The sequence below is a fragment of the Aureobasidium pullulans genome (assembly GCF_000721785.1).
Source record: "Aureobasidium pullulans EXF-150 unplaced genomic scaffold scaffold_26, whole genome shotgun sequence".
Classification (NCBI taxonomy): Eukaryota; Fungi; Ascomycota; class Dothideomycetes; order Dothideales; family Saccotheciaceae; genus Aureobasidium; species Aureobasidium pullulans.
This window is the reverse complement of record NW_021941046.1, coordinates 1-24648: the sequence shown is the minus strand read 5'-3', so window position 1 is coordinate 24648 and position 24648 is coordinate 1. Positions and strand designations below refer to the sequence as shown.

General features: G+C 49.3%; 8 protein-coding genes across 8 annotated transcripts; 4 read left to right on the top strand and 4 right to left on the bottom strand.

Annotated features, from left to right (window-relative positions):
- Positions 1-210: 210 nt before the first annotated feature.
- Positions 211-1545, bottom strand: M438DRAFT_408824 (ribosome biogenesis protein-like protein Brx1; the record flags this gene model as incomplete). The annotated part of the gene is made up of 2 exons (XM_029909980.1): positions 211-1355; positions 1421-1545. The coding sequence occupies 2 exons, from the start codon at positions 1543-1545 to the stop codon at positions 527-529; spliced, it is 954 nt and encodes a 317-aa protein (XP_029756383.1). The 3' UTR covers positions 211-526.
- Positions 1546-2566: 1021 nt separating this feature from the next.
- M438DRAFT_339005 (uncharacterized protein) lies at positions 2567-7593 on the top strand (the record flags this gene model as incomplete). The annotated part of the gene is made up of 5 exons (XM_029904177.1): positions 2567-2713; positions 2767-2979; positions 3031-3480; positions 3529-7357; positions 7415-7593. The coding sequence occupies 5 exons, from the start codon at positions 2567-2569 to the stop codon at positions 7591-7593; spliced, it is 4818 nt and encodes a 1605-aa protein (XP_029756382.1).
- Positions 7594-8368: 775 nt separating this feature from the next.
- On the top strand, positions 8369-11595 carry M438DRAFT_282046 (DNase I-like protein; the record flags this gene model as incomplete). Its single annotated transcript, XM_029901283.1, has 3 exons — positions 8369-8506; positions 8566-10192; positions 10253-11595. The coding sequence occupies 3 exons, from the start codon at positions 8369-8371 to the stop codon at positions 11593-11595; spliced, it is 3108 nt and encodes a 1035-aa protein (XP_029756381.1).
- A 971-nt stretch (positions 11596-12566) lies between these two features.
- M438DRAFT_385962 (amino acid transporter) lies at positions 12567-14511 on the top strand (the record flags this gene model as incomplete). Its single annotated transcript, XM_029908982.1, has 3 exons — positions 12567-12828; positions 12911-13469; positions 13543-14511. The coding sequence occupies 3 exons, from the start codon at positions 12567-12569 to the stop codon at positions 14447-14449; spliced, it is 1728 nt and encodes a 575-aa protein (XP_029756380.1). The 3' UTR covers positions 14450-14511.
- Positions 14507-17764, bottom strand: M438DRAFT_112339 (uncharacterized protein). Its single transcript, XM_029898708.1, has 4 exons — positions 17550-17764; positions 17291-17504; positions 17178-17237; positions 14507-17126 (listed from the first exon to the last, which is right to left on the bottom strand). The coding sequence occupies exons 1-4, from the start codon at positions 17612-17614 to the stop codon at positions 14574-14576; spliced, it is 2892 nt and encodes a 963-aa protein (XP_029756379.1). The 5' UTR covers positions 17615-17764; the 3' UTR covers positions 14507-14573.
- A 163-nt stretch (positions 17765-17927) lies between these two features.
- On the bottom strand, positions 17928-20783 carry M438DRAFT_348935 (uncharacterized protein). Its single transcript, XM_029906265.1, has one exon. The coding sequence runs from the start codon at positions 20662-20664 to the stop codon at positions 18325-18327; it is 2340 nt and encodes a 779-aa protein (XP_029756378.1). The 5' UTR covers positions 20665-20783; the 3' UTR covers positions 17928-18324.
- Positions 20784-21009: 226 nt separating this feature from the next.
- On the top strand, positions 21010-21711 carry M438DRAFT_368731 (Co-chaperone Hsc20; the record flags this gene model as incomplete). The annotated part of the gene is made up of 1 exon (XM_029908067.1): positions 21010-21711. The coding sequence occupies one exon, from the start codon at positions 21010-21012 to the stop codon at positions 21709-21711; it is 702 nt and encodes a 233-aa protein (XP_029756377.1).
- Positions 21712-21991: 280 nt separating this feature from the next.
- On the bottom strand, positions 21992-22715 carry M438DRAFT_259902 (cytidine deaminase; the record flags this gene model as incomplete). Its single annotated transcript, XM_029899759.1, has 3 exons — positions 21992-22090; positions 22182-22426; positions 22640-22715. Coding segments are annotated over 3 exons (420 nt in total), but the record flags the coding sequence as incomplete, so codon positions are not given.
- Between the last annotated feature and the right edge of the window lie 1933 nt (positions 22716-24648).

Here is a 24648-nt window from a genome sequence, read left to right as displayed (position 1 = left end):
TGACTGACCCTTCTGGTCGTGTTCTTTAGGCGTTGTTGGCTGGAAAGGAAACTTTCCTCTATTTTTCTCTACAACTCCACTTTCATGGCTTTCTTCTTTACTACTACCATTGCGCATGCTCTGTTCGTCTCGTTGAGATGTGCAGGAGAGCTATATCATGATACTACTACTTTACTTTTACTCTATGCTTCTGTGCGGCTTGATACGTGCAGAAGTGACACGTCTTGTTTAGTCGAGTTCGGAAAGACAGTTTGTCAGCACATATCACTGTTTACCAACTAGACTAAAAAACACTCATCAAGGAGGTTGTGGTACAGAGCTGTCATACAGCACACTCTTTTGCTCTTTGCCCAGAAAAGGGTATCGAATCTAAAAAAAACCTCTCTTATATACCAAAGTCTCCACAAGTTTCTCGACAAAGTGTAAACGCCATTTTGTTGTCCCATTCGAAATAACGCCATTGCATGCTTTGAAAGTCTCTTTTCTCCTTGCTTCCTTGCCAGCTTCTCCGCGATCACCGCGTGCCTTATGCGAACAACATCTTCTCGTCCAGCTCGTCGACCTCCTTTGTCTTTCCACCGGAAGTGGTAAGGCCGAGGTCACCCTTCTTGGCCTTGCGCTCAATGACTGCTTCGGCGCGGTTGTTGTATTTGGCGCTACGAGCGACGCGGACCTCACGTCTGACTTGGTTGGGAGAAACAAACTCCTTGTTCTCGTAAATGATGGGGCCACCGAAACTGCCTTCTTGGATGATGATGGGGGTGAGGACGAATCTGGGACCAATCTCTACCAAGTTGAGTTTGGTCTCTGAATCCTTCTTGCCCTTTGCCGATGTGACTTCGGTAGCGGAGGGCATGGGGAGGCCTTGCTCTGGGATGGCGGAGGTTTTGCCGGCTTCGGTTTCGTTGATTTGGTAGACGCGGGTCCAGACTTTGTTGTCGGCGACTGTGAAGGCCATTACGTGGTCGACGAAGGGTTTGGTCTTTCTTGCACCCTTGGGCACGCCAAAGGTCTGGGTCAACAATTCCTTGATCAACTTCAAATGCGGCGCCGAGTCGAATGTGGCATCGAAGGACAATACAGGTCTTGATCCCTTCAAGCAGTTTCCAGTAAAGTGGAGTTCTTCCATGGTGTGCAAGTTTTGGAGATGGAACTTTACGGTGGGTCCGTTCGGGGGCTTGCTCATCCAGATGTAGAGATCCTTGCCTTTGCGGGCTTCGAAGAAGAAGACGTTGTTGCAGTTGTAGAGGTCGGCTAGTTCGTTGAGTTGGTAGAGTTTGGTCTTTGTGTCTAGTTTTGCGTCTTTGCGACTGTGAGGGAGGAGGGAGTAGAGGTCATTGAGAAGATGGCGGTGACTGTGATAGAACGTCAGTTTCAATATTCCTTCTGCGCTCTGAGAGCTGGGCAAGAATGCGCATACCGGTAGGTGATACCGCGCGACGACAAGATCAGAACTCTTTGACGGTTCTTGGGCCCGGTGGACAGCGCATCCTCCTTGGAACCGGAGTTCTCTGATTTCGACAGCGATTTGTATACAGAAGCCATTTTTGCAGGGTTGTGGTATGTGAGGATGAAATAATTACAATGCGCTTCTTCGCTGGGCAAAAAGTTTGGGCTTGCGAACAGGAAAAGATGTAAGATCTGTTATCTTATCCGATCTTGAGGGAAAGCTTGGACTCTCCGCATTCCTTCCCGGAAGAACCACTCACGCGTGGAACGACCTCTTTCTTCTGTGGATGGTCGAAGAAGTGATGATTATGAGGTGGACTAAAGTCTCACAAATCTCGCAGAGCTTGCTGACTGGATTCGAATCACAATAGTGAAAGGCACAGATTCAAGGAAGGAGCAAATACGAAAAGGCCATTCATGACGCCAAGCACCGACACTCTCGATAGCGACTTCCGTTTCGACGCGGAATCGCGCTTCGCTTTGAGCGGCTGCCGGGCTGAGAAGAGTCGTGGATGCCAGGCCACTAATTGCTTCGACAGCATTTTCAACGAACAAGTTTGATCTTCAGCTGCGGAACGAAATGGATAACAGAACAAAGCATTCTGACTCGCATGGAAATCACAGTGACTGGTATAAAACATGTATATAGCAGTCTTGGCGAAACATGAAATTAGGTGCAAGGGAAAACAGAGTTGACAGTCTCCACGCAACGACAACTTGGGGTTGCGAACAAAGCCTGCCTTGCCCCGGTCAAGTGATGAAGGACAGAAGGCCCCAACAAGCCAGCTCGCTTGGCTTCCACTGCTGATTGAAGGCGTAATACCACACTCTCCCCCTCCCATCCATCTGTATCCATCATCAGGACAGCTCCACATCCCACACGTCGCCGTCTTGTACCGAGCTACCGCAGACCGGTACACGCGAATTTGCCCCTTCGGAGCAGCGCAATCCAATTGAGGCCACCACTATCTTCGTGCCGCCGACATCCATCTCACCATATTTCCGTCCTTGGTCGCCAACCCTGTGTCATTAATTCATGCTGTCGCGCCAACCTTCGCCAACCTCGTAACAAAGTGCTGCCGGCGGGTTTCGCGCAAGCTTCAATCTCAGCGACAGCATGCAAGACTACCCACAAGGCCCCGGAAGGCCACCATACTCTCCCCAACACCAACGCAGCCATCCTCCCTCGCCATCCATGCATCGAAACCCGAGTCCGACAGCTCAACGATCTGCATACTATGATCCTTTGTCCGACTCAATACCTGTTCGTCCACCATCTCCAACCATCTGCTGACGGCACCACTAACTCCAAGACAGGGTCGCAACCATGCGCCAGAGTCTGCAGACAGACATCGCGAGAGCAACGGATACCACTACGACACACCTGGACGTCCACGAGGTACCAGCCACTCTTCGCATCCAGGCCCTCAGCTGGCTCCCTTGACCCCGATGAATGCTCCACTACCTCCTTCATCACCATCATACCACTCTCGTCCTAGTGCTGCGCCCGCAGACACGCAAACACCAAACGTTCGTTTACCACTAGATACCACCATCTCTACATGCGCTTACACAGAACAGCCTCCAGCACGCTCCTCTAACCCCATGTCGGTTTCCAACATCCTTTCAGATAGTGGCCCTTCAGAACCTCCGCCGCCTCCAGCTCCTACAGCAACTGCTCCTTCGAGATCACCAGAAAGAGCGCGCGAGCCTGTCAAACCATACCTTGCTCCTCATCCCGTACCTGTACCTGAAGCCTACCCTGCACCCGCCGCTCCTGCAATCGACTCCAGCAACATCAAGCGTGAGCGTAATGGCGACGTTCCTTCAGCGCCTGCACCGGCGACCAACTATCCGACCGGTCCCCCAGGTTTGACCATCGAAGCCACTGAAGAGGCATACGCCGAGATTGAAAGAGCCGACATGAGCGATGTGGACGCACCTGGATTCGAAGGTCCTCAAGTCGCTTGGGTTCAAAGGTCTGCCAAGCGCATGGTCGAGATTGAACAAAAGGAAATGGGCAAACGAAAGGTCTGCCGATTCATCCTTGTTGGACGAGACATTACTAACGATAAACAGAAACGCAGACAAGCTTCCACCAAGATGTATCTCGAAATCTTCGACGCAAACGCAAACCTAGCCAAGGATCACTTTGTCGCCGCGCACGAAAAGCAAGCCGAAGAGGAGGTGCGTGTCAAGGATGCCGAAGATGAAAAGGAACGCAAGAAGGACATGCAACGGAAGCGCCGGCGCGAAAGGACCCTAGCCAACGAAACGGCCAAACGCGACGAAGCCATTGAAAAGCTCAAAGACCTCGACGATGATGAAGAAAAGAACCGCCTGCTCAAGGACGTCCAGAAATATGGTAAGAAGATACGGAATACCGAAGACCTCCTACACGGCCGCCTTCCTAGCAAAGCTCTCCTTGGAGACTCGCCCGGGCCTCCCGACCTCGAAGGAGGCTTCATGTCGTCTTTCCAAGCTAATGACGACCTTACAACAGACGCGAAAGCGAAGAAAGGCGCTAAAGGATATCGTCCCCGAAAGAGCAAGGCCCAGAAACAAGCCGAGAAGGACAGCGCCGCTCAAGCACAAGCCCTCATGGACCGCGGCGAAGACATGCCCCCGATTACCCCGAGAGAAGAACTGCGACTCAGAAGCCTGCGGGGTACCTCTAGTGATGGTATGGAAGGCACTCCTATGGAGGACATCGAGCCGGGTGAGAAGACATACGAACAACTCTATCGTGAAGCTTGGAAGGACATCTCAGTAGGCGCGTCCAAGATTGCTCGCACCAGACTTCAGGCTCTTGAAGTCAAGCAAGGTAACATGCGCAAGACGGCCCAGCTGGCTTCCAAGGAGGCCCGTCGTTGGCAGCTCCGTACCAACAAGAGCACCAAAGATGTACAAGCTCGCGCAAAGCGTGCCATGCGTGAGATGCTGTCCTTCTGGAAGCGCAACGAGAGAGACGAACGTGATCAACGCAAGATGGCTGAGAAAGCAGAGCTGGAGAACGCCAAACGTGCCGAAGCCGAGCGCGAAGCAAACCGCCAGAAGAGAAAGCTGAACTTTTTGATCTCTCAAACCGAGCTGTACTCACATTTCATTGGCAAGAAGGTCAAGACGGACGAAGTCGAAAACTCGACAAACGACACCTCCGTTGCAGATCAGACCACGAGGCCTGGCCCAACCAATGCCAACACGATCGATCTGCCCGACAGCGTTGCAGACCTCAGTACCAAGGTCACGAACTTCGAAGACCTCGACTTCGACGCAGAAGACGAAACTGCTTTGCGACAGGCTGCTATGGCCAACGCTCAGAACGCAGTTCAGGAGGCACAAGACAGAGCACGCGCATTCAACCAGGACCCCAATGGAGAGAACAAGATGTCACAATTCGACGACGGCGAGATGAACTTCCAAAACCCTACCAGTCTGCAAACCATGGATGTCTCGCAACCGAACATGCTCACCTGTCAGCTCAAGGAGTACCAACTCAAGGGTCTCAACTGGCTGGTCAATCTGTACGAGCAAGGCATCAACGGTATCCTGGCAGATGAGATGGGTCTTGGAAAGACTGTCCAGTCCATCTCGGTCATGGCATACCTGGCCGAGGTCCACAACATCTGGGGACCCTTCCTTGTTATCGCTCCGGCTTCAACACTGCACAATTGGCAACAAGAAATCGCCAAGTTCGTACCTACTCTCAAAGTCTTGCCATACTGGGGTAACGCAAAGGACCGAAAAGTTCTGCGAAAGTTCTGGGACCGCAAGCACATCACATACAATCGCGAGTCCTCCTTCCACGTCTTGGTTACATCGTACCAGCTTGTGGTGCAGGATACGCCATACTTCCAGAAAATCCGCTGGCAGTACATGATTTTGGACGAAGCACAAGCCATCAAGTCTTCTTCAAGTTCAAGATGGAAGGCTTTGCTCGGCTTCCACTGCCGTAATCGTCTGCTCTTGACCGGTACACCTATCCAGAACAACATGCAAGAATTGTGGGCTTTGCTCCATTTCATCATGCCGAGTTTGTTTGATTCGCATGATGAGTTCAGTGACTGGTTCTCGAAGGATATCGAGAGTCACGCGCAGAGTAACACGAAGCTCAACGAGGATCAGCTCAAGAGATTGCACATGATCCTCAAGCCTTTCATGTTGCGTCGTGTCAAGAAGCATGTCCAGAAGGAACTTGGCGACAAGGTAGAGAAGGACGTCTACTGCGACCTTACATACCGTCAACGAGCTCTGTACGCCAACCTGAGAAACAAGATTAGTATTCTTGATCTCATCGAGAAGGCGGCTGTTGGAGATGATCAGGACACTGCAACCTTGATGAACCTTGTAATGCAGTTCCGTAAAGTCTGTAACCACCCCGACTTGTTCGAGCGCGCAGACACCACGTCACCACTTGCTCTTTCGTATTGGGCGGAGACAGCTTCCTTCAGCAGAGAAGGCAACTTTGTAAACCTGGCATACTCGGTGCGCAGCATGATCGAATACTGGCTTCCCAAACAGCTTGGCACCGAGGGCGGTCGATTGGACTTGGCTGGACCCGACAACTTGCGTGCTGGCTGGAGAAACAAATGGCTGAAAAACATGATGAGCATCTGGGACTCCGACCACATCAAGCAAAATACCAAGAACGCTGACGCTTTCTCGTGGTTGCGCTTCGTAGATCAGTCAGCAAGTGAGGTTTCCAGAGCAGCTCGTACTGGCATTTTCGATCGAGCAGTTGAGCTTGAGCGTCAATCAAAACGCCGTACCTTCTTCCAGCAAGGCGACTATCTGGATGCCGAGGAGCGATATGTACCTGCGCACTCCATGCTCAACGTGGTTCAACACTCTAAGCCAAACTTGCTTCCGGATGTGTCAGGCGATAGCTATCTGAGCAATCTGATGAACGTCTCTCGCATGGCTGTCAAGGAGACTGGCTACAGCGACATTGAGCCATGCTCTCTTCCAGCAGCAGCTGCACCTCCGATCGAGTTGGTGTGCCCCAGCCAACATTCAATTGTAGAAAAGGAGACTACATTCTTCAACACCTCCATCCGAAGCACGCTCAACCCTATCACATTGGAGACCGAGCAAGCTTTACTGTCAAACAAGGTCGCACCGTCTGATTACCCTATCACCAACATGTTGCCTGAGCCCATCAACAAGAAGCAAGGATACACCACCATCGAGGTCCCGAGTATGCGTCGCTTCGTCACAGACTCTGGCAAGCTGGCACAATTGGACAAGCTTCTTAGAGAACTCAAGGAGGGCGGTCACCGTGTGCTACTCTACTTCCAGATGACGCGTATGATTGATTTGATGGAGGAGTACCTCACATACCGCAACTACAAATACTGCCGTCTTGATGGTTCGACAAAGCTGGAGGACCGTAGAGATACAGTCGCAGCTTTCCAGTCGACACCCGAGATCTTCGTCTTCCTTCTCAGTACCCGTGCTGGTGGTCTCGGTATCAATCTTACCTCCGCGGACACTGTCATCTTCTATGACAGTGATTGGAACCCCACTATCGATTCGCAAGCCATGGATCGTGCTCATCGTCTCGGACAGACAAGACAGGTCACAGTCTATCGTCTCATCACACGTGGCACTATTGAAGAGCGTATTCGCAAGCGTGCTTTGCAGAAGGAAGAAGTTCAACGTGTGGTCATCACCGGTGGCGCTGGTGCTACTAGTGGCGACAAGGGTGTTGACTTCAACGGTCGCCCTACCAGAGAGAATCGCACGAAGGATATCGCTCTGTGGTTGGCCGACGACGACCAAGCAGCTGAAATCGAGCGCAAAGAGGCCGAATTTGCCGAACAAGAGGCCAAAGAACCCAACAAGGCCAAGAAGAGAAAGGCTCCTACGAAGAAGAAGGAAATCAGTATGGACGACATGTACCATGAAGGTAAGCAGAACCTCGTTTCTTATGATCTGACACTATATGCTAACCAAACTGTTGTAGGCGAGGGCCAATTCGACGACGATCACAGTAACAAGCCATCCGGAGCAGCTACACCAGTGCCTGCAGGGGACGGTCCTCCATCGAAGAAAGCCAAGAAAAACACTGGCAAAAAGGCGAAGACTGTCAAGCAGCGTCTTGCGATAGCCGACGGCGAAGTGGATGGCGGTATGGCTTCATAAAAACACTGACACCACGACATATGAATTATTCTTGTCAGCAGCAAGCTGCATCTTTGGACCTTTTCATCACACCTCTCCGTTTTTCTTTTTTTGAAGAAAGTTCTATCAAATCGATTTTCTATGTCCGGTGTTTTTGGGAGTGACGAATTGGCAGGGGAGGAAAGATGGAACTTTGAAACCAGAGAGAGCTTCCTCGAGCTTCGCTATTGCTTCTACATCCTTTGTGAGGATAACGGGGAAAAAAGTTGCATCAATGTATACTAAACACAACCCTTGACAAATTCTTGCTGTTGAATTCTTCTTCTATTTGTTCCCACATCGATATCATAGAAAATACATCATCATACCAGTGAGGCGCAGCAGAGAGATCGGAAAAAAGTGGTTCCTTCAACTGCCATCTCGTCATGCTGTGATTTGCAGACGAGAGTCTGGCCAAGCCTTTTGGTCGATCTTGCGTTTTACAGCCTCCCCGCGGGTGACCACATGGAAACAACATTATTGCCATAACCCATGACTTCTTTCGCAACTTCGAGAGCCTCAACTTATTAATTGCGCTCGACAGAGACCGTTTTACAGTTGCACAGAAGGGGGTTTGAAGCTCTGTGAATCATCTCACTCGCATTCCAAGCTTTCACTGCACCTTTATTGAGCAAGATCAGCGGCTTCCTTCGCAGACTACCCGCGCTGGGCATCCTTGGTTTCTCGTAATCGCATCAGATGAGCAATCATGTCGAGCACCAAATCATCGCGACCGACAAGCACTTCTAGCAGTCTGATGCAAGAAGTGGTTAATGCACTACCTGGCGGATACCCCGAATCGATTCAACCTCCGACGTCGAATCAACAGTCACTTTCGCAAGCGGTTTATTCCAGGAGGTCTGAATACACGAAACCGAAAAACATCAAGATCAAGGTATGTGGATATGTTGAAAATGTTATGGATGAGTGATGAGTTGACGTTTGTGATTGAAGGTTGGAACTTGGAATGCCGCTGCTTACAAGGGCGCTGAGAAAGATATTGCTTGGTTTGTTGACGGCAAAGGAATTGCTGAAGGCTTGACCGATCTCACTGTCGAGGATGAATCCGAATCAAAGGATGATGCGGCATCACAAGACCGAAGTTCACTGGATGATCGTGAAGGCGTGGAAGATCAGGAAGCCCGATACAAGAAGAAGAAATCCACCTTGCCAAAAAATGACCCTGGCCTATTACCTGGAGGCGAAGACATCGGACTTTATCTCCTAGGACTTCAGGAAATCGTGGACGTCAATTCTGCCGCGGAAGCACTGAGACCATACACGGATCCTTCGGTTGGCCAGAAATGGAAGAGCGAGATGGAAGCCCATCTGCCCAGAGGATACAAATTCGTCGCCGAACAACAGCTTATAGGAATGCTGCTGCTAATATATGCCTCTCCGGACGTGGCTGCGGATATCAAATCTGTTAGCACGACTAGTGTCGGTACAGGACTCATGGGTTATATGGGCAACAAGGGCGCCGTGACTGCCCGCATCGTCCTCGGAGAAACGACTCGTCTAGTCTTTGTCAACGCTCATCTGGCTGCTGGAACGGACAAAGGTGCTGTCGAGCGCAGGAACTGGGATTATGGACAAGTTATGAGTCGCACCAAGTTCGAGCCCATCTCCGATTCAATGGGCCTCTCGCAGAATATTGGCGAAGGCATCGATGATGCAGACTTTGCTTTCTTTGTTGGCGACCTGAACTACAGACTTGAGGGCATCCCTGGCGAAGACGTCCGCCGCTTGTTGATGCTGCATACACGAAACGAGTACGATCTATCCAAGAAGCAAGGCAAGAAGGTCGACAAGGAAATCGCGCGCAACCAAGCTTCGATCGAAAGACGAAGGGAGAACAGAACTTCTACGGATTCTGGAGTTTCTCAAGTGTCGACTGTGAGGTCACGCGAAGATGACGACGTCCAGGACGAAGACATTGACGCAGAAGAGGCACTCGATGCAGTAGATGATCCTGCTTCATTACATACCACTCTGTCATCTTTGTTGCCCCACGATGAATTGCACCAACAACAAAAGGCAAGAAAGGCCTTCCAGGGCTGGCAAGAGGGACCAATCACGTTTTTACCCACATACAAGTACGATGCTGGAAGTGTCGGCGTCTTCGACTCTAGCGAGAAGAGGCGAGCACCGAGTTGGTGTGATCGTATCCTCTGGCGGACACGGCGCGACATGCTTTCATACGAGAGCACGATTGCCGAAGAAGAAGAGTCCAAGAGGAAAGACGAAGAGATGAAAAACAATGGCATGGACGAGGCAGCCAAGGACGAGGAAATGCTTTACGACTATGATCCTGACGAAGATGCTGACGAATCTGGCTCATACGATGAATATGACGATGCACCTCCTGGAACAGTCATCACGAAAGAAGGCTTCGCTGACGAAATCAGTTTGGAAGCATATGTGGCGCATCAGAGAGTTTTGTCTTCTGATCACAAGCCACTGGACGCTATTTTCTCATTCAAGTATGATGCTGTCGTTCCAGAGCTGAAATCAAAGATTCATCAGGAAGTTGCACGGGAGTTGGATAGGGCAGAGAATGAGGGTCGGCCCAACGTGACAGGTTTGTGAAAAGGCTTTACATGCTTGAGAGGTCTTCTTACTAACAACAGTTGCTTGCTAGTTGTGGTCGATCGTCCTCATTCTAACGAAGAAGGCACCTCCGATGACGATCCCCTCAAATTCGAAGGTGTCTGGTTTGGCGAAGTCAGGTATGCAATGCACAAGCATCGAAGCCTTACTGTAGCAAATACAGGTCAAGTACCGGCAACTGTTTACTTTATTGATCGCCCCGTCGGCCCCGGCCAACATCCCGGAACATCTCCAAGTTGGGTAAGCATGAAGATTGATGATGGTACCGGTAAACTATCCTCCGATCTCAGCAAACGCACCCTCGAGCCCGGTCAAGCCTTCAACGTGGAACTCGAACTCCGTATTCTCGACGTCAGTCTCGCCCGCCAATTCAATGAAGGCATAAAGTCCATGGAAGATATCCTCGTTTTGCGAGTCGAAAATGGCCGTGACCACTTCATCCCTCTCCGTGGCACATGGCTGGAATCCTCACTCGGTCACTCGATCTCAAAACTCATAAGGATCCCCGAAGGCGGCATCCGCAAACTTCAACGGCAGCGACCCGATAGTAGTAAAAGCACTGCATCTGCGGGCTCGGCTATTGACGACGAAACACCGGTAAAGTGGTCGGCGCCCCGCGAGCTATTCCGGCTGACGGAGGTGATAGAGGAATTAACCGTCCGCGTTACTGCTGAGTGGGGCATGCTGCATGATCCGTCCACACAGCCGCCGCCTTGGGAGCGCTTTGCTGGCTGGCCATTCGTGCCGCAGTCTTGGACTTGCAAAGATGACAAAGAACGACATGATCGTCTTGCTGATATCGTGGAAGCGTTGGATACAGATGTTTCCTTTGACTCTGTGTTTCCTTCTGACATCTCTCATATCGAAAAATTAGAGTCGTTGGCCGAGTTTTTCATCATGTTTATGAGCGCCATGGATCAAGGCATTGTGACCAAGGACATCTGGACGCAATTGGATGTCGGACTTACCAAACAGGAAAAATCCAAACTTGCCCAATCGGCGGAGGAACAACGCACATGGGCGCAAGAAATTCTGTCCTCTGCTCCTTCTCACTCCATCTCCTTTATCCTGATCACCTCGATGCTGGATCGCATCATCAGCGAGACCATCACGGCTATTACCCATAACCACCCTGCTTTGTTGGCAAAATCTCCACCTCCAGCGACGTTCTTGGTTACGATACCGCAAAATTTGAGAAAGAAGAATTGGGCAAAGGATGGAAAGGAGGCTTGGAGACAGGGTGTCGGAAGGGCATTGGCGTGTACGTTCTATGGTGCTATGATCAGGGGAGGAGAAGAAGAGGGGCAGAAGGAGAAAGAAAAGGCTGCGGGCAGAGAGAGGAAGATCAGGTTCTTGGAGCTGTTTTTGCTGTAACGAGATGGGCAAGAGAGGCTAGGGTGGACCAAAGAAGTAGGCATCGTTGGACTGGGCAACAAGCATGACACCCGAGGCCAAATATGGTTGGATCCAGGGAAGAGCATAATGAAAAATGGAGGGAGGAGAGGAAGGAAGCATATTTTCTACGAGAGGATATAGGCCAGCATTAAGCGTCGAAGCGTTCTTTGACAATTCTATCGCTTGACATGCCGGTTTCAAGGGTCGCGAGCGCCGCGTGTTAAGGCGTTGACGATACGAAACCTCACCACAAGGCGTTGCCTGAGGTCGACTGGGATGACAAGTACCTACTGACATTCAGTCGAGCTTACAGCTTCTGTCATGCCCATATGCTAGGTCGCGATGCAACCCTGTCCTACTCCAGGAATATCGAGTTCTCGGAGTATTGCGATGGACTACTGACACGACACAGCAAACCCTGGCACACGGCAACACGTCTTTAAATACCAGAACAGCCGTACTTCGAGTTGCGACGAGTGAACCCTGATCACATATTAAAGCAATGAGTCCACTATCGCAACCAGCATACCCCGCATACCCATGCATGATCGCCCATTGGCAGGATAAGCTTATAGAGATAAGATAACACCACCACAACTCTCGAGGTGCGTACGTACCTCCACCAGCCATGATATCGACCACAACTCCTCTTGTGGCGGAAATGATTCCGTCTGCCTATCTGGTTGGCCGAAGTTCCACTTGCTCTTTATTGGTTGCGGGATACCTTCCATTCGCATGGATATGCCTGTTGCGATGTAGTACACGCTGACAGACTTCAAGCCTTACTATGCCCTTATCAGAAAGCAATAGTACTGTATCTTGCTTGGTATAGAAAAGCAAATCTAGACCCGTGGGTGTCGCGATTATCTATACAGACGTCTTTCCAAGCTGCAATCTCACCACCATCTCTCTTACATTCTTCGACAGACGATCATTCTCTCGTCCCAACCATGTCGCAACGCACTCCCTCTACGCGCAAAAGCGTATCTCAAGAACCGGTGACTTCTGTCCTTCCAGATGGCGATATACCCTATGATCCAAAGCATAGCTGGAATCAAGATGAAGAGACCCTTGCGGCATTGGGTTATAAACCGGAATTCAAACGTGAATTCAACCTCTGGACGACGTTTTGTGTCAGTTTCGCTGTCCTGGGACTACTGCCCAGTTTCGCGAGTACTCTCTATTATGGCATGGGCTACGCCGGCACTGCCGGTAAGTTTTCTCGCCTTCCACCTCCTGACAAATTTGTCTTTGGAATGTCCATGGCGGCGATCTATAGCTAACGCATGAACAGGCATGACATGGGGTTGGCTAGTAGCTATGATAGGTATCCAATCCGTCGCCGCCTCCATGGCCGAACTCTGCTCTTCCATGCCTACCTCTGGTGGATTATACTACGCTTCTGCCGTCCTTGCCCCTCCTGGCTGGGGTCCTCTGGCTGCCTGGATCACCGGATGGTCGAACTGGCTGGGCCAAATCACCGGTGCACCTTCTGTCAACTACGGCACCGCTGCCATGACCCTCGCCGCCGCATCCATCGTCAACCCCTCCTTCGTCCCCCAGAACTATCAAGTCTACCTTTTGACAGTATTTTTGATGATTATCCATGCATGTATGGCTAGTTTACCCACCAAGACCATTGCTAGAGTCAACAGTTTTGGCAGCAGTTTCAATATTGTGGCTTTGGTTGTTGTGATCATCTTGATCCCTGCTGGAACCAATCGTGAGGAGCAAAATCTGCCGCGATTCGCGCCTAGCAGGGAGGTCTGGGGCGATATCTATGCTGGCACTGCTTTTCCCTCTGGCGTCGGTATCCTCATGAGTTTTATCGGTGTCATCTGGACGATGAGCGGGTAAGTCATGAAGCCTTTGCGCTACTCTCTGGCTGCTTCCTTTCCCCGTTATTCTGCCATACTGACAAAGCAGCTACGACTCCCCCTTCCACCTCGCAGAAGAATGCAGCAACGCCGCCATCGCTTCCCCCCGCGCAATCTTCCTCACCTCAGCCGTCGGCGGCACTTTCGGCTGGTTCCTCCAACTCGTCGTCGCCTACACCGTCGTCTCCATCCCCGACGCTTTGGAATCCGACCTGGGCCAACCATTCGCCGCATACCTGGTCCAAATCCTGCCCCAGCGAACCGTCCTCGCCGTCCTCTCCCTCACAATCATCGCGGGCTTTTTCATGGGCCAAGGTTGCATGATCGCCGCGAGTAGGGTCACTTTCGCTTACGCCAGAGATGATTGTTTTCCGTTTTCCAATGTGTGGAAGAAGGTCAATCAGAGGACGAAAACGCCGGTCAATGCGGTTTGGTTCAATACTTCTGTTGGCTGTTTGATGTTGCTGCTCATCTTCGGCGGCAGTCTGGCGGCAGGAGCCATGTTTTCCATCGGCGCTATTGCCGCCTTTGTCGCTTTCACCACACCCATTTTCATCAGAGTGTTTTTCGTCGGCAATCGGTTCCGCCCCGGCCCGTGGAATTTAGGGAGGGCATCTATTCCTATTGGTGTAGTTGCGTCTGCATTTGTGGTGTTGATGGTGCCGATTTTGTGTTTGCCCAGTGTGGTGGGAGCGGATCTTACAGAGGCGACGATGAACTGGACATGTTTGGTTTACGGAGGACCCATGGCTATGATTCTGGTTTGGTGGGTTGTATCTGCGAGAAAGTGGTTCAAAGGGCCAAAGGTTAATGTACAGCATATGATGTTGGGGAGGGAGGTTGCTGGGGAGGATGTTTTGGTTGGACATGAAGTCGCGGAGGCTGAGAGTCAGAGTGGATTGGAAGGCAAGGCTGCAGAAGCGGCAAAGGACGCTGAATCTACCGAGGTTAGATAGTGAGATACAGGTAGTGTGAATGTTCAAAGGGCGATGGCGAATTGGGCTTCCGAGCTGATTTGAAAGCATTGCAAGCGACTATGTATTCCATTGCGAAGAGAAGAGAGCAGAAAAGACGATCTATTTAGAACCAAGAGCCTTTCAAACGACCAAATACAATAGCGCCCTCGGGAGGGCCCCCAGGTGGTGGATTCGCTACACGTTCCTTGTGACTGTCGAGCTTCTCAAGGTTCTGCAAGACTTGAACAGGACATGTCCATAGACTGTGCTTATTTTGCGGGTCGAAAGGCTGTCCTGCAAGATTGCAGGCCAGCGGACTCCTCGATAGAACACGCCGCAAACATTTGTTGTGGGCTACGAGATAGCCTTGACCATGAGGTATTTCAGAGCACTGACAGTCAGCGACAGAAGTTGGCGGTCCAGATGGTCCATTCGGGTTGGATGTGTTGTTAGAAGGACAGAGAATACCTGCGAATCCAATGGCCTGGCCAATATTCTTGCACACGAAGAGGGCATCTACATGATTGATGATGTCAAGCCATGCTTTGGTGGCAGGCAGCTTTGAGGTTTTGAGCACTCTCAATGGACTACCACCAGGCGGTTGAGTCACCTGGTCCATGAGTTCCGAAAAGTAGAGCTTCTTGGAACCCACAATGGTTGGTGTTGGCGATCGTTTGGTCCTGTGTGTCTGCATGAAGTTGGCGTTCAAGGTCAGGAGGACATTCTCAAGCAAGACCTTCTTGTGTGGTCCATGGCTAGTGACCACGACCTCATTGCTACCAGAAAATGCTTCAAGGGCAGCTGAAGCGCCGTCAGAAGAGGGTAATGCCCATGGTATCGGATCCGGTTGGCCGGATGTACCATGATGCATGGCGTAATATACATGACACAGATGCAACAGAAGGCTCAGTTGAGGTACGAGCCATCCAATATCGGACTGCCGATCGTACACCAGTGCGACTTGTCTAGTCAAGATGTTGAGTGCAGCAGCGTAGCAGGTGGCTTTTTCGAATTGTTGGACATGGCTGCGGAGCTTATACACTGCGGTCCCCTGGAAGATTGGCTGCACAGGACCAGCTGCGCCTCCGAGTGCTCCTGCGAGCTCAGCTCCTTCGAAGTGTAGAGCCTTTGACAAACACGGAAGATTGCTTTCACCCAGGGCATACTCAGCACCTTCAGAACCTAGGAAGACCTCTGCCTGCGGCCAAAGACCAACAAAACATCGCTTGGTGTGAAGTCGAGTGGTGTCCTTGATTGGTACCCAGAGTCCTTGTGTTGACTCTAAGTCCAAGGGGCATAGAAATTCAGGAGGAGCTGTTTGGTGATCCAATTGTATGGATTCAAGCACCTTTGGGTAGTTCGACTCGAAGTGCCATTCGATGGCACCAGACGTATGCATCGATACAGGTACAAGAGCCGTGAAGAATCCAAGAAGTATGAACCCAGCAGTATGGTCAGTCTCAAGCCAGTAATATGATGTAACCGCGGCAAGGGATACCATGAGCTGAAAGTCAATCTCAATGCCCTCGAAATCATCAAGCGGGACAAATTTATCGTCAGATATCTCTGCTACGATGCCAAGCTTGAACAGCGACGTCCAGCAATCAGCACGAGAAGGGTTGAAAGGCATGAGCGGTTGAAGGAGGAAACACAAATCTCCAGACCGCTCTTCTCCGAGGAGGCGATGGTCAAGTGCGATACTGCGTGATATTTGCAGTCCTTGATCAATTTCCTTCTCCTCCGTCTTGGGTATCCGGAATGTCTGGCAGAACCATTGAGCTATCTCACAGAATCGCGAATCGAGATACGTATCCTTGTATTCTGTCAAGAGCAGGACGTGAGTGGGGAAAGCAAATACCACGAGGCCGTCCTTGTCATCTACGGGTAGCGTTATAGTCTCGCCCTTATCCCAGTATACTTGTGCTGCTGCGGTTAACAAGAGCGAAGCTATTCGGACACCAAGGTTGCCCCAATACTTTCGCAAATATGTGTTGCAATCTAAGGCCTCAAAACGACCATCTCGTCCGGAGATGGAGATGGAGTCCAAGTAGTCAGATAGCTGTCGACTAAGATCCCAGTCCCTCACCGCTTCTGGCAATTCCCAACTCAAAAGAGCGATTTTGGTACCGCCAAAGTCGACACTTTGCGGTATGTCAAAATCGCGGCGGATATTGGCGTTACACCAGAACTCGCTTTCGATGCTTGAGCAGATATCTATGCGTTCTGCGAGTGTGTCCCAAATTTTCCAATCGATGGACCCATCCAAATGGCTCGAGCTGATTCTGCCAGCCTCCTTTGTCGCATGCCATTGAGCTAGATGCAAAGCTTCCATGATATCGTGGTCGGTCAATGCTTGTCGATTGCTGAGCACATATTCGCTTGGGGAAAGGCCTGATCGAAGCGCATTGTGAAGAAAATCACCCTTTCCGTCGAGGTTCTTGATTAGATTCTGAAGTTCTTTGATGAATAGTTCTCCAAAGTCCTCAAACACAGACAACGGTGCGTGGAAATTAGCAGTCTTCTCATAGAGCGAATCCAACGTGGGCTCAAGCTCAAGCCATTCCCTCGTCAGGGGACCCTTGTCACCCTTAGGCGGTATGCCCACAAGCATAGCACCAAAGAAACAGGTAGCGACATTGCCCATGGGCTGAGGGTGAGATACGATGGACGAAAGTGCCTTTACTCAATGTAAACGAGATTGCCAAGTCCAGACTTCACACGAGCATACCTGCAGAACTACCAGACTGCCTAGTCCGTCACCCACAAACACGATGTGTTTTAGTGAAAGCTTTGCTGGCATCAGAGGCGTGACTGTGATCATGAGAGCTTGGATTTACTCACATGTATTGCAGACCCAGAAGCCTGTATGAGTCGAATTCCGTACCGCTCAAGTTCGGGTCCAAGTCTGCCCAGTGGGTCGAGGTCGCGACAAGTCCATTTCGCGGTAGTACACTGTTCCAAGGCCTCATCGCCTAGATGTTCTACAGTCCAATCAGCATTGTTGCCCTTCGAAGGTTCAGAACCCGCAGGATCTGGGGCTTGAACAAAGATGATTCTGGGCGGATTAGTAAATGCTCTCAAAACTACACGGACTGCTTACAGCACGCTGCCTTCAGACCATTGCAGAACTTCTATGCTTCCGAGCCGCTTTATTAATTCGTTCATGATGAGGTGCAACCGATCCAAAACCAATCTGGACAATCAAAAGGGGAGGCCTTTGGCTGAAGTAGAGAAAGCTGATCGCTTTTGCAAGGCTGAGTCGATATCGGGGCTGAACAGATCGTCGACTTGGAGACCACAATGCTGCGGTCATACACTACTAACTAGCTTGACTGGCCGGTATCTCTAACGTCAGTCAGCACAGCTATGGCTATGGCTGTCGTAGCTCTAACAAATGACTGCTAGGTTCTGAGCTTGAGCCTGGAAGTTTCTGCAGGTCATAGCAAAGGGCCTGTGTGTGTCAGTCTCACAAACCCTTCGTCAATTCGCGACCGATTCTGAATGTGTTCGAGTCCTGGGTCATGTGTTTGTCGTGCGGTTCAAAGATGGCTAGTGCTGACCGGCTGCATGCACAAAGCCCCGAGGTGACTGTGTGGTGGAAGGAGCGAGGCTGGCCCCACCTACTTAGTTGACATCGGTTGACATCCTGAACCATAACAATGACAATAATATACCTGAGCCTTCGGTCATTCCAGTGGCTAAGTCGCGGGACGACGCCCAATTTCGCGAAGAGAGCACTCCTTTAATTCAACATGCCGAGATGAAAGAAGCTCTTCTTGAAGCGAGGAAACAAAGTTTTTGCCTCACCACAAGGTGCAAGGCTCCATCTCTGATATCCAAAATCATTCATATTTCCAATCGGTGTCAATAAATGCTCATACCCTGATCACAACCTTCCCATCCGCATCAAACCAATGGGATTCCACGTACTTCACCTTGGTATTACTAGCCACATAGCATAGTAACCAAACATGTCTCACGACCTCGCCCCAGCAAAAGATCTTGACTGTACCCAGTTCCAATTCGTCGTCTGCCCCTTGATGCTCAGTATCATCCTTTCCGCCATTTTCTCGTAGACACCAGATGCCCCATCCACTTGCACCGCTTCCGATGGTTGTCTGCAAGAAGCTCCAGAATTTGATTTGTATCTCGGCGTTCCAGCCTCGGGTGTCAATTTGCCAATAACCTCTTTCGCTGCGCCTGAGTTCTCGGTTGGGAGGATAATGAGGCTTGTATATCTTCTGAAGATCGGGATTGCCGAACTGACTTTGCAATTGTGGTGTAATATGTGTTGCAAATGAGCCTGACCCGGTTGGAGGAGGTGGGGGATTGATTTGAGTCGACAGTGTTTTGATAATATCACGCTCTTGAGTGTTGGGCTTCGCTTTCGGGGTTGCCAAAGACGCCAGTTTGCGCTTCTTAGCTGCAATCACGGTCTCTGGTATCCGGGCTGATAGAAGCGTGCGTTTGTCTGCACGCACACTACGGAGCGGAGTCGACACGTCACCAGCATTTTCGGACAGTGCTCGGTGAACGACAGCGGAGCCGAGTCTAGAAACGGAAGGCGTTGGATGCCACGGATGTGACTTCGTGTGAGTTTTGTTGTTGGTCATGCTTTTTGAAACATCTGGAATAGGGGTTTCCGCTGCCGAAGACGAAGGAGCTTTGGTTCTTGAGAAGAACTTCGTTCCCGGCTGGAAAAGATTGATTTTCGATCTTGGTGAAGACGAGAGCTGGGCACGATTTGCTACTTGGTCTTCGCTGCTAGGAACAGGTGTTCCCTGAGCTTCCGGACTGGACGAGAAACGAGATTCGAAAGAGGTCGGCAAGAGTTGTCCAAGGCTATGCTGTCTCGATACGGCAGGGACATCGGTGTTGCTCCTATAGGTCGATTGAGTACCTCGTGCTTCGGGACTTGAGGAGAATTGAGATTCGAAAGAGGTTGGTAGGAGCTGTTGAAGAGATTGCCGCCGGAGCATTTGAGGAGCAGCTGTATCACTGCCGCCAGCTAAGTGGGAACCCTCACCTTGCGGTGCAGACGAGAAGCGTAATTCGAATGATGACCGCGAAGCTGAATCTGCAGAATATGCTTGCGTGGCATTGCTTGACGGAGCAGGATCATACCCACTGATAAAAGGCGTCCCTTGAGCTTGTGGAGCAGAAGAAAAGCGAAGCTCAAACGACGAAGAGAATGTCTGGCGCACAGGAGCTGTCTGTTGTCGTGTCCGTGGTACGACAGCACGGTCCAAGGAAGCTGAAGAGATTTCATCTTGTCCAGACGGAGCTGAGGAACGTGCAGGTCGGACATGAGCAGACATGTTTGCTCGAGGGGATTCAAGAGACTGGGTTTGTTTGAGTGGTGAAGATGTTTGAACTCGTCGTTTACCCAATGATCTGATGCCCTTCAAAGGTGATTCGTCCTCGATGATGCCATTCCAGGGCTGGGGAGCACTTCCTCGAGGCAGGCTACCCCATTCAGAACTCGGGGGTGCATGGTGCTGATCGCTATGCACAGTATCAGAGTTGATATCACTTATCGAGTAAGTACTCGGCAGCTGAGAAGGAATGTCATCGCTGGGTGATGAGAAGTTTTCTTGCGGAAGGGATGATTTCGAGGCCCTCAGCAGCGCAATTCGAGGCACAGGTGTCTCAGCAGGGTTGAAGGTCGAAAGGCCATCAAGGTAGCTCGGCGTTGGGTGCTCGTCGATATGCGATGATCTCGAGGGTGTGGGAACATGGCTTTCGTGTCCGTCTGGTTCAAATCCGGGAATAGCGGACGATGGTTGCAGCTCTCCAGCTTTCGGGGAATCTTTGGCGAGCAATGCAGATTCGTCCGGTGGTAGGGCAGTGCGTACTCGACGTGGCGGCATGGATGGGTCGACGGGAAATGGCAGTATCGTTTCGTCTAGGTTTCCCTCATCATCGCTCTCCAGATGACTTTGATAAGCCGACTCTTGTGAAGCAGAGTAAAGTTGTGAATCTAATGCGGTCCAAGCATCCTGGGTGGCATCCAGATATACAGAAGCGTCTTGGTTGGCCCTTGACATGGTCGAGAGATTCATAACGGCTGGCACTGATGAACCGGCATGATTCTGGCTCAGATCAAGGCGAACTATGCTCGCAGACTGGAAGGACGAGTAAGCCTTCGCCTGGCGCTTAAACCTCTCATCATCCTTTCGAGAGCTGGGTGCTGAAGCGTGCGCGAGCAGCTCCATCAACGATGCTGGAACTTCGAGTGGGAAATCCAAGTTCCATGTCCAGAAAGTATGCAGAAGTAAGGGCAGTGATCGCCCTCGCCAAATAAATGCCCAAGATGGATGAGTGAAGGTTCAAGAATTGGAAGTCTTGTCAGAGGAAACACTGAAGCACGTGAAAGGCAAACACAAAGAAAGTCTCCGGACGCCAATCGCGACGCTAACCCAAAAGGGAAGGCTCTGGATGATGTCAACGCTATTTTTCGAGGCGACAGAACACCTTTGGATGCACCTGCCTCAAAACATCAATCTCAACACTGTTTCGAGAAAGACATACAAGATACAATGCGCACATCACTATCGAACATGGCCCGCAACAGCGCGGCTCTCGCCCTCCGCACACCCCTCAGGACCTCAACACCGCTCTCCACCTGCGCCCGCACCTTCACAACCACAACCACTCGAACAATCTCAACAACCACACCACGCCGCCATGACGAACCCAAAATAACCTCCCGCGAAACACTCCTCCCTCAAACCCACTACGACTTCTTCCCCTCCCTCGGCCCGGACGCTCTCCCGCCAAAAGGTCCCTTCACTCTCGACCTCTCCCTCCTGCGCCGCGAGTTCCTGCAGCTGCAAGCAAAAGCCCACCCGGACCTCGCACCACAGGAAAAGAAACGCCAAGCAGAAGCACTGTCAGCACGTATAAACGAAGCTTACAAAACACTTCAAAACCCACTGCTGCGCGCGCAATACATCTTGGAATTACGCGGGATAGACGTGGCAGGGGATGAAACCGCAAAGGTCGAGGATCCAGAATTATTAATGGAGGTGTTGGAGACGAGAGAGGTTATTGAAGAGGCGGCGTCAGAAGAGGAACTACAGCCGCTGAGAGAGTTGAATGAAAGGAGGATTGCAGGCAGTGTGGGGGTCTTGGAAGAGGCGTTCAAGAATGATGATATGGATGCTGCAAAGGAAGAGGCTGTGAAATTGAGGTATTGGATTAATATCAGGGAGAGTGTTGATGCCTTTGAGCCTGGCAAGCCTGTTGTGTTGATTCATTGAGCAACGCAGGGCAAATTCAAGCATGGCATGCATGGAGGAGCATTGTATAGATATCTTGATACCCCACTTTGAATGTTCACCAAATGTATAAAAGATGCAAATGCACAGCTACTGTTCCAAGCCAAAATGATATGCTGTGATATAACGATGCTATGCTTTCCCAAATGGTATGCAGCCAGAAGCCAATTCAGATAACCATCCCAAGTGGACGTCCCTCCTCACAGAGCAGCACCAAAACCCTTGCCTACTCAAACATCTCAAATCCCTCCACTCAATGCATAGGCAAACTCTCCGGTCCAAAGCTCATGGGCAACAATTGCTCCAACGTAAGAACCGTAGACTTGCCATCCTTGTCATACATCAAAACCGGCATCGAAGGCTATAAATCAAAAAGTCAGCACAAATCCATCATCATCCCCCCTTGTCACCCTTTCCCCCACCCGTCGTTTTCCCCAGCACATATCACTCACCTCGCAAAACTCCCTGATATACTGCCTACACATTCCACACGGAGAAGCCGGCGGCGAGATATCAGTGGCGACGGCCAATGCGCGGATATCTCCCCTTCTGGCGCCTTCGACGACCGCAGTGCCTAGAGCTGTTCGTTCGGCGCAGGTGCCGACGGGATAAGCTGCATTTTCGACATTTGCGCCGCGGATGATTTGGCCAGAGGTCAGGAGGAGGGAGGCGCCGACGCGGAATTTGGAGTAAGGGCCTGTGGGTGGGAGTCAGATGGATTCAAAAGGTGAGAGGAGGTGTTTGGTGGGAAGAGGTTGATATCAGGAGGGAATTTTGGTCGGAATTGTGTCTTGTGATTTTTGAAATGGAGTCAAGGTCACTGTTCATTCTCATCCTCCTCTTCCCTAGTATTTTCCCCAACTGTCATACCATTTAAAAAGAAAACATTGCTTTCAGATCAACAACTTACAATAAGCTCTCTCCTTTGCTTCAATACAAGCCTCGGACAAAGCCTGGACCTCCGAGGTCGAAAGACCATGGATCAATGCCGTATCATGGCGAGAATGTTGAGGTTTGCTAGGAACACTTGGAGCTGACATTCTGGAAAAAGGAAGGGAGAAAGGGAAGAAGGGAAAGAGGAAGGAGGAATCGATACAGATTTGATAAAGCACAAGGCGCAAGCAACAAGGCAATTTAGAGGTTCGTCGGTAAACTCCGCTTGCGGTATTTTCGTGTGCAAAAATCGTTGATCGATCGACGCGTTAAGGCGACCTAACATAGCTTTAGGCTATGTTTATATAGCTTTTTAATTACTTACATAATAATGTCTTCCTCTAGTAGTGCTACGTACACCTTACTAAACATTTTAGACGTTTCTAATACTTCTAGTACTACTAGAGAGGCCTCTAACGATAACGTAACCCCTAATATATAATCTAAGCTATCTTTACTACTACCCTTATAATAAACTACCCCTTACTAGTTATATAGTAGTAAGTATATATAATAGGAAGATAAGCGTAGAGATTAGTCTTCTAGAAGGCCTTATTAAAGTACGCGTAGTGTTACCTCTAAACGACTATAGGAGTACGTTATTAAGATAAGGATTTCTATACTAGTAAAGTAAAAGAGGGCTACCTAACTATAACTATAACCTCTAATTATTCTAAAAAAAAAGTAGGACTACTCTTAAGGCTACCTCTAGTAATTCTACTAAAGAGTCTACTATAAAAAAGACTAATAGTAGAAAAGTATAGCGATTAACCTAGAAAAAGCTACCTACTATAAAATCTCTTATCTAGCCCTATAGTATTAACTAACACTTTATCTATTATATCTAAATTAAAGAGAGTTAAAAAATATTGCTTAGTAGTTAGAAGCTAGAGCTCTAGAAGGAATAGGTATTAAGGGGTAGAACTAATATATATGTTATAATAAATTAGTTTACTAATACTATAGTATAGGAGTTAGTTAAATAGTATCGCCTAGTAATTAGAAGCTAGAGCTCTAGAGGGAATAGTTATTAAGGGGTAGAACTAATATATATATTATAATTAAGTTCGTTAACTACTATTATAGTATAGAAGTCTTTATATTACGCCTTCTCTATATTACCTAACTTCCTCTTACTACATCTATTACCCTAACTACTATATTATAACACTCCTCCTTAGTCTAGATAGTAGATGTTAGTAAGACCTAGCTAGTTAATAAATCTTATAAAGTCTAGCTTAGGTAATAGCTTTATAAAGCTATCTATAACTATATCTCTTATTCCTATAAACTCGACATTAATCCTATTTCTCTAGTATAAGTCTCTAACATAATAGTATATAATATTAATGTACTTTAACCTCTTATAAGTATAGGCATCTCTAACTAATGATAGAGAAGCTTAATTATTACTAAATAGTTTAACTAGTAATCTAATAACAAAGCTTTACTCTTCTCTTATAGTTAGCTAATATTAGTTATAACTAATGTACTTACTATAGCCTATATCTCTTAGAAGTTAAGCTAGCTATTATAACTACTTTGTAGCCTAATATATAGCTATGTATTTAGCTTCTATAGTTAAGGTTATAACTAACTTCTACTTTTTACTAGACTAGCTAATAGGGTAGTTACCTATTATAAATACACTTCCTAAAATAGATATCTTGTCTATCTTGTCTACTACGTAGTCTAGATTAGAGTAGCTAACAAGTTATTATATGCCTTCTACATTAAATTCTAGGCTAAGGTCTATTATTAAACGTAGGTACCTTATAAGGGATTTCAAAAGTTTAAAGTGCCCTTCTAATAGATCTAATAGATATTAGCTTAGCCTTCTAATTATAAATGCAATGTTAGGTCTCGTTAGAATTACTAGGTAGATAAGGCTACTAATAATCTTTTAATACTCCTTCTAGTCTACTCTCTTATCTTATAGACTAGCTAGTTTTAATAGATTATATCTATTTAGTAGAATACTAATTA

Coding starts and splice junctions, on each gene's coding strand:
- M438DRAFT_348935 (XM_029906265.1), bottom strand. CDS start 20,664: ATGGAGCTGCTCGCGCACGCTTCAGCACCCAGCTCTCGAAAGGATGAT.
- M438DRAFT_112339 (XM_029898708.1), bottom strand. CDS start 17,614: ATGAACGAATTAATAAAGCGGCTCGGAAGCATAGAAGTTCTGCAATGG. Junction 17,505..17,549: donor TGGTCTGAAGGCAGCGTGCT/GTAAGCAGTCCG, acceptor TAATCCGCCCAG/AATCATCTTTGTTCAAGCCC. Junction 17,127..17,177: donor GCAGTCTGGTAGTTCTGCAG/GTATGCTCGTGT, acceptor CATTGAGTAAAG/GCACTTTCGTCCATCGTATC.